This window comes from Lonchura striata, chromosome Z, assembly GCF_050655825.1.
Source record: "Lonchura striata isolate lonStrDom1 chromosome Z, ASM5065582v1, whole genome shotgun sequence".
NCBI lineage: Eukaryota > Metazoa > Chordata > Aves > Passeriformes > Estrildidae > Lonchura > Lonchura striata.
In genome coordinates this window covers 49,988,864-50,001,021 of record NC_140740.1, presented here as the reverse complement: position 1 = coordinate 50,001,021, position 12,158 = coordinate 49,988,864, and the positions used below count along the sequence as shown (strand labels likewise).

At 34.5% G+C, this 12,158-nt stretch overlaps 1 protein-coding gene across 13 annotated transcripts in view; it reads right to left on the bottom strand.

The window, feature by feature from the left end:
- Positions 1–12,158, bottom strand: part of NIPBL (NIPBL cohesin loading factor) — a 157,550-nt gene that overhangs the window by 50,506 nt on the left and 94,886 nt on the right. For 8 of the 13 annotated variants that reach the window (XM_085566483.1, XM_085566486.1, XM_077790267.2 and 5 more), the window contains one exon: positions 4,775–6,295. The exons of 3 other annotated variants lie outside the window; for them this stretch is intronic. In XM_085566483.1, coding sequence (XP_085422609.1) covers positions 4,775–6,295 — 1,521 coding nt within the window. Of the gene's footprint in view, positions 1–4,774; positions 6,296–8,561; positions 8,812–12,158 lie in introns of those variants that run through there. 2 more of the 13 variants (XM_085566488.1, XM_021551749.4) reach the window with 2 other exon arrangements.

The window sequence follows — 12,158 nt, the reverse complement described above, 5'->3', positions numbered from 1 at the left end:
GCTTGGAATGTTTTTCAAAGCATGCACCTTTTAATCCAGGAAAAAACCCCAAATAATCAGAGCTCAATGAACAAAGTGCATATTAAAGTGGATCCTCTGCAAACCCAACATATCTTGAAATACTTCTAATGGCACAAGGGTGAGCCAGCCTCTCTTCTAGTCTAGTTAAGATGAGAGGAAGTAGTCATTAGTATATCCAAAAAGAAAAAAAATGAGAAGACTGTAGAACTCTTATGAAAGTCATAGCTGTTTTTCTATAACTACAAATAAATTTTAGTTTGAAGAAGGTTTAAAGATTTGAGCCAAGAAGAATCATCATAATTTTTCTGCTGTAAAGGCTAAAATACAGTATTTCTTTCCTCTGAAATGTGGCATAATTTTCTACAGATCCACCTAGTGCTGCAAGATGGTCAGCAGGCTATTATACTGTCCTTGACACATGCAAATGCATTTGCTACCTGGAACTTCAGTGTTTTCAAATTCAAGCTACAGGGAACTGAGGATTTTCACAATGCTAAAATCACAATTTTATGGGAAGCAAGCTGAGTTTCAAACTTTTCCTTTCCCAAGGTAGTAAGTTTTTATTCCAGTTATTTCCTCGTGGCTCCTCTGATTTTGGGGGGTGTCTGTCTCAGCATTAAAAAATTGTTATTTTGGAAAAAAATTTGTGTGAACTCTAAAATTTGATGTGCTAACATCCTTAACCCAATTTTACCCTTATAGAATTCCTGTACATGTAGGATTTAAACAAGGTTTAGAACTGATACCTCCTTTCTGCTCACAGTTTTCATCTGTTACATTCAGCACCTTTAAGTAGTTTAACCAGAAATCAGTGAGAGGCATAACAAGTTCACTCAACTGAGCCCACACAATCTGGATACAGCTTTTCATCCTGAAATATTCCCTTTCTTGTCACTACAAGAAGATAACTGATTGCTGTTTCCCAAGTGAAACTATTTCCAGCAGTGCTAGAACCCAAAGACAGACTGTCATGTTACACAAATACTGACTCAGAGTTACCACAGGCTCTGAAAAAGTTACCTGTAATTAAAAAAACCAAATCAAAATCCCCAAACCATGTAAGCACAGAGCACAGAAGAATACAGAAGTGTTGTTTTAATGACATGAAGATGATCAAGCCATAAGATTTTTAGCTGATCCTGTAAAGAGTATGTATGAGGAAACCTTCAAAATAACATCAAGTCTTTACTCAAATTTCAGATCAGAGCAGCAGGGAACACAGTATATTTAGGAAGACTTGTAGTGAGCAATGAAACCTTACGTCTTCAGCTCTGCGTTATGAAGATAATGAAATCCCATAACAATCTACACAATGGAGGAATGGCCTTCAGACCAGAATTTATTTTTTTCCCTTAAAACAACCAACTCCTTTAGGTGATATAGGAAGATACAAAAGATGCTTATTTTGTAAAGACAATCCTTCAAACATACTATAAACCTACTCGGACATCTTGCACAGATAGTTAAAAGTTTCTCTCATTACTTATATATTTAACAAAGAAAAATTTGACTTGTTCAGCATGCAGTAACTGTGAAGCTGCTAACAGCTCCCATCCCAACACAGCTGATCAGCAAAGCTCTAAAAAAGCAGCACTGAAGCTGAAGTGTTCGCTGACACTCTGAAAAGAAAGGACAGCTAACATGACCTCATTGCAGGCACAGGCTTAAAGGAAAAAGTTTCATGGTTCCCACAACAACATACAATTGCATTAAAACCAAGACAAAAGACGTTAACAGATGTTAAAGTCTGACAAAGAAAATGTCACAGTTCATTCTGACCTGGACAAAATTGGCCACAAGACCCTGTAACAAAAACACTAGGAAAAATAATCTGTAACTTCCCTCTGAGATACACTGAATCTTTCAGAAAAATGCTCAAAAATCAGGGGAGAGAGAGAGAGAAGGAGAGAGAGAAAAAATACTTCTTCCTTGCAAATGCCAAAAGGGACTCTTGGATTGATTAAATATTAATAGTCACATACTGTGGCTATCTTTCCCATTCATAACTCGATAAAATTTCAAACATGTCTATAAAATTTGGGAAGTTCAATGCAAATAAAGGCACGATTTTAAAATTTAAAATTTACTAAAACAAGGCAAAAAATTGTATGGACTTTCAGTTTGCATAGAATTAATTGTAACTTAATGTGAATCAATTTTATTGAGTTTTGTAATGAATGGGAATTAGCCCCTTAAGAAAGAATGACTATCTAAATGGTGTTTTGAACTAGCTGAACAACCCTATTTTAAACTGCATTTCAGATAAATTATAGCAATGATGTTGTACATGACAAAGCCAGGAGAAGACATCTTGAGGGAGGGATGGATGAGAAAGCAAAAAAGAAAGGACAAAAGATACAAGGGTAATGAAATAAGAGAAAGTAAAATATACTAAGCTACATGGCATAAGAGGCATGTGAGATGTTGAATAATGATGCTAAAAGGTAACACTAAAAAAGAATTGCTACAATCTACTAAGTAGTATAGGATGAACTAAAAGAAGATTTATGAAAATTACAGTTCCTAGTGTATTAAAAAGCTTATAAGTAATAATGGCACCAAGTAAAACTGTGAACACTATTTCAACTGGATTGAGGACACCAAGTCAACGGCATGAATACATCTACGTCAGTTAGTTGTTGACAAATAGACTTTGCCTTATGAAGATAAATAATTTTATAAAATATGTATATTTTCAAACACTGGAATTTACTTGGTTAATTAGCATAATGTGTTCTAGGAAGTAAGTTACCAGAAAAAAAAAAACAGAACTAAATATACACATCAAAAATCTTCAGTTCAAAGACACTTCCTCCAAAACCTGCATGTTGAACACTCAAAACATGATTTGTAAGATAAAAATAGTTACATTATTCTTTTCATGAAACCTATTTCTAGTATCATTGTAAGAACCTTATTGTGAATACAATTGCAAAAAGACTTGTATCAGAGTCAAACAATTTTTTCCCTATAAAACATGTCCCAAGTTACTTCAAAGTGCAAGAAATTCAAGAAAATGATAACTTCAGAAAGAAAAAAAAATTCAGGAAAAACTATTATAAACCTAACTTTAAAATCAATGCATTGCTCTTGTGTGACAGGTACTAAAATCACACCAAAAGTCATCAAAACCTTTACACATTACAAGCATGTTACATACATAACCACATATAATACAAACTACAATAAAAAAGTAATTCAGAAACATTTTGGAAAGCATATATGCGCTGCCTATTGTTCAGAAGACTTGTAACTGATCTTCTGCACATAAAAATGTGTGAATTAAAAATCTATCCTACTGAGACTAGATCTGAGTTCTATCAGAAAGTTTTTAGCATTTCCTATCAAGAACATAACTGCTTCATTTGAAAGCTTCAGATTAAACTGCAGATATCATAATTTTATGGCTAACTCTAGATACCTATTACTAGAAATTGAAATTTTGCCTCTTTTGAATCTCAAAAAAGGACAGGAACAATGTTCTTATTTCCAGGACAAAGATAAACCCCTAACAAGGAGGCTAATATTTTACAAAGATGCAAAGTACATCACAATGCTGTTTAGAGTTAATATAAACTGGTTAGTAGTTAGAAAACAGACATAGCACAAGAAATTAATTATACAGAAAACACCTCTTTATAGGTGCACATAAAATAGTTATACATTCATGAAGATAATTTCTATATCATTCCTTACCAGATCAGCTATATAAGAAAATGTTTTAATCTTGAATTCATTATACACCTGGAAATGGATTTATACATCATCCATCCAACTGCATACAGTTGTAAAACCTCTCCTCTGGCTTTTATTTGTCTATTTTAAGACATGACAACTCTATAAACATCATTATATAAGAAATTTCAATTCTTTAAATGTTAAAAAAAGGAAACCAAATCAGTTAGTAATATTGATTTCACAGTGTGAAATGTTCTACTTCAGTCTGAAACCAAAGAAGCCAAAATGAAAGCACCAAGAAGAAAAACTATCTTATTTTTAAAAAGTGTTAAATCTGCAAAAGAGACCATCAGCTAAATATCAAACCTACAAGCTATTCTAAATTATTTCCTGTCCATATTACTAATTTCAAAATGCCAGCTAATTGTTCAGCTTTCTTCTTTCTGCATACAATGGACACTAGAGACAATGACAGATGAATTCTCCTACAGACCAAACGTTTTTCTAAGTCACTGTCACAAAGCCTCAAGTATGGAACCTCCTCAACTGATTTGTATCTACAGTGTTAAAAGAGGTAGCTGAGACTTGGCAACCATGTTCTTACTATCACCATGTCAAAACATGCTTTGGAAAAACCCATTTCACCTCAAATTAAATAAAAAAACAATCTTAGGGCTTGCACACTTAGTATTTCCCATAATTCCAGCTACAATATTTACAGTCCTGGCAGTCCTTTATACAGGCACATCTAAACCAGGTAAAATTATACACACAACAGTTATATTTCACCAGATAAATTACCATATAAAACTAATATAGCTGAAGCACACCCTAAGACTACTTAAATGTTGCCAGATTAAGTACTTGTACTGAAGTAAATAAATAACTTCAGATACATTTGTAGCAAGATTTACATAATGACAAGTCCTTAGACTAGTTTCACTTTATTTCTCACTATATAAGCAAGCATATAAACTATCAAATGTTTGCATTTAATTTCTAACAGCAGAAGTAGAAAATTTACAATAACTCATGTGTAAAAGAAAAAATGCAATTAATATTAAAACAATCTTACCTTTATTAGGTTTGGATGACTTGTTCTTGTTAGGTTTAAAACAAGAGCCCCTTGATTTATCTTCTCTGTCCTTAATAAATTTCTGCACATCATCCAGAGAAAGCTTTTGAAGGACAACTACAGGCTTAGCTCCTTTATTTAGATCTTCAACTAGCCCAATCTTCTCTACTTTGTCCTTATGTTCACCTCTAAATTCAGTTTTCCTTGACTCCTGAGTAACATTGCCATCTTTATCACGCTTGATTTTTGGAATGACAAAATGTTTCAATGCGCCAGATCTTCCCCCCAACAAATAACTGGGAAACTCTGCTTTATTGTCACCATGTGCTTTATTACTATCTATTTTACTCTTATTACCATCTGTCCTTCGTTCATCTTTGCTGTTTGGTGACTTAAAACCAGGTTTATCAGGTCTTGATTTGCTAGAATCCCCTTTACCTTCCTGTTTAATACGAGGGCTGTCAGGTCTTGATTTCTGATCCCCAGAAGAAAACCTTGAATCACCAGACTCATGCCTATATTTCCTTTCAAATTTCTCAGGTTTTGAACCATCAGATTTAATACCATGCTTAGAATCATGCTCATTTTTGTTTGAGGATCTCAAATATTCAGGCCTTCTAATCTTGGATGGATCTCCTCTGTATCTCTCCGACTCTCCCCTGTCCTCAGATCTTTGTTTAAGGCTATCATGGTCACGCCTTGGTGCATCAGAAACTGAGTGTCCATCAGGCCTCGGTTTTGTTGGATCAGGTCGACTTTCAGGTTTCATCCTTGAAGGATCAGATTTCACATCTAGTTTGTGCCTAGATATTTCAATTTTCTTGTCTGACAAAGGTTTACTGGAATCTCTCCTATTATCATGTTTGTGTTTAGGTGTTTCAGGTCTTCCTTCACTCTTCTGTTTTGGTGTTTCAGGTCTACCTTCACTCTTCTGTTTTGGCGTTTCTGGCCTTTGCCGTATTTCTTGTTTGCCATTATTTTGTTTTCCCTCATTTTGTTTCATCTCCATTTGCCTGCTCTCGTTTTGTTTCAGTTCTGTCTGTCTGTTCTCATTCTGTTTCATCTCCATTTGTCTGCTTTCATGTTTCACTTCTAACTGCTTGCTTTGATTGTATTTACTTTCTAACTGTCTGGTCTCATTTTGCTGGAATTCCATTTGTCTGTTTTCATTTTCCTGGATATCTGTCTTTTGACTTTCAAAGTCTGACTTTTTCCTAAAAATTTCTGGATGATTTTCAGGTTTAAATTTAAGAACTCCAACAGTGTCTTCTTGGGGAACACACATAAACCCGTCATTATACTGCTTAATTTCTTCAGGTTTTTTGATGGTGTCCAAATCCTGAGTTACTGTTGCCTGAGAGTCTGCTCTTCCTGCTTGCTGCAGATCAATACTAACCATCAGCGCTGGCCGTGCCCCATTTCCTGCAGAACCTGTCTCCTGAGAAGCTGCTCTATTCCCTCCAGTAGCACCTCCAGCCTCTGGTGGTTTATTTTCTTGTTTCCGCTTCTTTAAAGGCTTATCTGCAAGTTAAAAGAGAAAAAAAATCACAAATTATATATAAAAACTGATAAGTGTTCAACAAAGAATGTTCATTCCCTTCCACTCCCACAATGAATCCTCCTCAGCATGGATGTGCAGATAAAACAAAACCCACCAAATTTAAAAGCAAGAATAGGACTTCTCTAACACTTTTTCATGTATTCATACTATCATTCATTATCTGTCTCCCACAAATGCCAGCTAATAATTAAAAAGCCCTCCCTCAAAACATGAAATCAAAGGCCCTGTGTAATTCTCAAAAGAACCACCTAATAAGGCAGCTGCAATCTATAAGGACAAAAAACCCCACCTCATTTAAAAAAACCTTCAAACTACTCAATTACATTTGAAGCAGAAGTCTGAAAAGTCAAAGTTAAGGTACAGCTCCACAACTAGTTTTTGAGGAATACTACTATAGACGACACCTTATGCAGATCCAACCCATTTTATTACACAAGTATGAAGCAAGGATCTGCAATCATTATGACAAATTTTCCCTACTTGGTTCAGTGGATTAGCTGGACTTCACATGTATTTTATTCAGAGAACACACAAACAATGAACAAAACTGATGAAGTAGCTATTCCGCCCCTCCATGCTTTCCTTTGAAACAAAGCAGTAAACCAAGGGTTGGAGTCTACCTTAACATATGCATATTAGGTGGGGGACCACTACACATTTAAAAACTTGAGTAATTTTCCCTTTGCAATCATAATGCTTTTTATAGATGAAACACGAAGTATAGAGATAATTTTCTGTCAAGAACCTGACTCTGCAATAAGCCTTTCAGTTTACACTAAAAAATCATTAGGAAAAGAATACAGAAAAATTAAGTCAATCACCTATAATTTGGTAGAATTCATAGAAATGAGAAGCATATTGAAGTATCCAAAAGAGTATATTCTACCTATATAAAACTACAACCCATTTATATTCCCATTACAGAACTCTGAACTAAAAAGAATTTCTGCCATGCAAACTAGATGCTCTACCTGCATGAAGGCTTATGTTCTCATTTCTCAACTACCACTGCATAATTTGTAAAAAAAAAAATTACTTTCTCTGTAATCAGGGAATATGATTTCAAGTCGAAGGAATAACTAAACATAGATCTATTGCTGAAATGCCTAGACCACAAATGCAAAGCAAGAAAAATACCATTCTTTGTGCTTAGGTTTGTGGTGCATTATCACCAGATGCAATGAACCAGCTCTTGTACTCAGAGCAGGCAAATGAACAGTAAGGAGGATGCAATCAAGAAATAGGGAAATAAATATCAATGAAAAAACTCACACAGCCCCTCTGGAACTGTAAACCAGAATTACAATATATGAATTCTAATATCTTGTAAATTTTTATAAGATTCTTATTTCGAAATACTTTGAAAGATCACCTCCAAAATTAAAATTAGATCACAAAAACAAGCAGTAACATGGTCAATTCCTGTGAACAGGCATTTTTCCCTACCATTTTCATAATCAAATCTATTTGGATATCTCTAACTATCTAAAACTCAAAAATTTTGTACGAGATTTAATGGCTGGAAGACAGTAAAGGCAGATCAATAAACTCCATGCAGAAACGGATCAACTGCAAATAAAGAATTTTGCAAAGCTCAATAGAAGCCTGTAGGAATGAATGTCAACTTTATGATAGATACGTGAGGCAAAATAGATTTTCCAAATCAAAGATGCAGCTTTTCAGCATGGAGACTTTTACTTTTTCTGTGCTACAGCAACTTCTGGATTCGTATGAGGACTTACATAGATGAATTTTTTTCACTATGGATTAGAACAACTATACATACATCTGCATACATCGTTACCTTACTTCTCAATTAAAAGCCTTTACATCTTGAAATCTAAGTTCAGAAAGTTGTACTCTTATGAAAAAGTTGGTCAGCCTTGTCATATTAGTCCAGAAATGCCATGCATACTGAAAAAATCCTAAAAAGCTCTGATGGTGGATGTCACAGTAGTCTTTAAGACGTTACTGTTACTCATTATCTGCCCCATTTCTTTAACTGAAGTTATCATCTCTAGCAGAAGGGAACACACATTCATGTTTCTACAACTAGTCTAATGCATCACCATAAGGCAACAGTGAAGGTGGTTAGCATTAACCTACCAGGCTGAATGATTCAGTTTTAAGCAAGAAAATGCTTTCCTCTCTTATGCCTATTATAGAAGCAGATGGCCAAGAGCTATGATGCCTTAGACAGCTGTAGCTGGATCAACCAAAACTCACCTTTCAGAGCCCTCATGGTGAAGGCACCAAGAACAAACAACCAAAACAATTCAAGTTGGGCCAATTTTCTTGCTTGGACTTCTGTAAGTCACCAGGCTCAACATGGCGCTGCTCTTCATCATCCAAAATGTCAAATTATAAGTTGAGAACACAAGTAGATGATCACATCAGAACTTGTTACATATATTCCCACTAAATACATAGCTCTTCTGATGCACATTCTTCATTTCTCTTGACATTAGAATACTGATGTTTTAGTAACTTGACATCTTGCCTGAGAAGAAAGGGACACCTTCATAATTTTATTTTCTTAGATGGCAAGGTGATTGCAGACAGAGTTACAGATCATTCACAGATTTCTTCTTATTTCCAGTACATCTTGAAAGTGAGCCTCAAAATGAGACTCAATCATTACCACTTTGCCTCTATGAGAATTCTGGATTTAGGACAAAAAAAGCTGTCCTGAGTATAAGAAAATATCCAGTTGAACTAGGGCAAAAAAGGTAGGATGGATACATAGTACCACTGCCTTCATAAAGTATAATGAAAAAAAACTCCATTGAATAAGTACAAAAACTTCTAAAGTTGACATGACAGCTACGAAAATTTCAAAGCTGAAACATAACACTGGGTTCTGAGGGCTTCATAAAATCTGGAACTCACTTTCAGCTATACAAGAATTAGATTCAGTGAGATGAGAAGAGAGTAATAAACCTCTAAAAACAGATGTCTTCAGATCTTCTCTTTTACAGTTGAATATACTTAAGTTTGCATATAGCTGCTTTGTTAAGTCATGAGTCCCAAAATGAAGAGATGAATTTTTACAAAATCCATTGAAATATACTTCATATCCTTCAAGGCATCAGTATTCAAACTTCATTCCATAGACAGTAGTAGTTTTTTGCAGGGGGAAATACTGGGATCTGGGACTTCCCCAAAATATCAGACTAATGTCTTTGAAATCTTACAGACCTAGATCTGAAGCTTGTTGCAGTTCCAAATATATTGGCTCACAATCTCTTTAGTCCGATAAAGTGTGATCAGGATGTTTTTGCTTCCATCTTTGTAACAGTTTTCATAGTAAAAGGAGTATGTACTAAATTACAGAAGAACTTTCTGACTATATTAATGCTTGGACATACTAGTTTGTTGTTTTCAGATTATTTTCAAAACAATTATTCACTCCTCCACCCTTCTGTGAGGTTGTAGATATATTCAAAACATGCCTACATTTTTTCTACTTCCTTTAAGAAATTTATGGTTGTTCAGAGAACAGTTACTCTATATATGACTCCTTTTGACTTAGCAAATTCATAAAAATGTTCTCTTTACCTTGCAACATGCTCACTAAAAGGCAGTACCTTGGAACTCAGAGCAAGATCATAAACTACACTATACTAAAAAAACAGTAGAGCTGTTCTATCAAAAGAAATTATTCACCATGGCACAAGAAACAAAATATTACTGGAAGCACAAGCTTGACATGGGAAAAAAATTAGCTAGATTTCCAAGTGGTAATCTCCCACCAATCCTCTTATGAACAGTATTCCTGTAGAGGAGGTTATGGCCTTCACTTTTGGAAATATCTGCATATCAAAGTTATGAGGACTTTAAGATTTAGAATTTAATTAATACATTACTGTGGAACCTTTGTGCAAAGAACCACATTGCACTGAAATAACCACACACATAATGAGATATATTTCTGCTGCAAATATTAAGCAATCATGATTTGAAGACCATTCATTCTGAAAACAGATATGCTTGGAAACCAAGCAGGTGGATGAGAAGAGCTATATTATAAATGTATCTCTATTATTTTACTCACCCTGGAATCTTTCCAAAGCAACAGTCAAGATATCATTAGTACTGAAACCCTCCATGTTACTACCTCCTTGTGAGCCTGATGAACGCCTTAAATCCTAGAATTAACTATTTAAACAACTGAGTACAATTGGATGATACTCAGTTCTAGAACTGCTTGATCTATCAAATTGAAAATGGGCCTTTCATAAGCATTTATGAAAAGGTAACAAGTCTAAATAATAACCATAAACATGATTGCTAAGCTTCCTTTTAGCAGAATGGTAACACTTCCCTCCATCAATACTGTTTGGTATACTTAAAAATAGACATAACAGATAAATTTTTGCTTCCCCATTTTACACCCTGCAAGACTCAGTGGAAGACTTCATATTCAAAATGGTTAAATGTAAATGTTTCTCTTCAAAGACACAAAATAGATTGATCCTCTCATGTTGAATTCTAGATGAACCATTCAAATGATAATTGAAAGTATAAATTTTCTTTATGTAAAGGATAACCTTGAAGAGTTTTGCACCTTTAAACCTCTAATTCTTCTAATCTCTCATATAAGAAATTATTGGAATATGCTTTTACTCATTTGAAATAGCACATATTTAATTATATCACAAATTAACAATCAAGATTAGAAATTTTCAACAAATGACACAGAGCTAAATATTCAAATAACAAACATATGTCTACTGTCAAGTGTTTCCTTTTCTTAGTTATTTTTCACAGATCTCTTTGAAGCTAAGTGTCCTGTCCCCCCAGTTAACAGTGCTCTGTAGACCACCACAATCTAATCTGTATACAAGGAATCTTTAAAATTACTTCAATGGTACCAATGGACAACCTATCAGTGGGGTTAGGACAAATATCCATTCTTTTCAGCTCCTTCATGTATCGACAACCTATAAGAGTTTTCTCCCATCTGATTTCCCCTCAAAGTCTTATGCCAACTGAAAAAAAGAACTGAACAACCAAACAGAACCCTTCCCTTCAGCAGAAGAGATTTCCACACTACAAGCTCTTCCCCTTGAAGGAGATATTCAGCCAACACAGGGCAAAGATTTTATTCTCACTACTTCCTCCCTTACAGAAGAAATCAAGAATGAACAGTCGTGAACCTCATAGAGGAAGCTTTATAGAATGGCACATAATTCCAAAAATCTCTGAAGAGACCAGAAGACTTTCAGCTGCTGTAGTTCAAAGAAATGGACTTGCAAGACTCAGAACAGAAACACCTGCTACTCTTGAGTGACCTGTTGAAAGACTTAATCAAATTTCTCTTCATTGTCCAAAAAGGAAGCCCCATCAGAAGGATGTCTAAACTGACTCAATTTAAAACATAAGAAGGATACAGTGATACCTGACATACCTTAAGGCAGTAAGGTGTAGCAGACTTTATCAAAATTGAGATTCTGAAGTTTTCATTGTTTTCTTAAATATAACAATAACACAATTATAATGGTGTCTTAAGAATTTTTCTACTTAAGGATGTCTGGTTGCTCACTATTCTCTGTCAATTATAGTAATACAAAGGAAATGCTACACCAGGAAATAACAAAAAAAAATTGAACTGCAGAAAAATATAATCAAGTATCTACGTTTGTTTAGAGATTGGAAACTCTTAACTTAAGCTCCTTGAATTTAATATTGCTTTCACAAACCATATGACTTTAGTTTTTCTATGAGATAGATTTTTCAGCATAAACACTAGCTTTTATCTATGTAATTTTGTACAAAATTACAATTTTGTAAACCCAAAATATCTTAGCAAAACCTCAAGTG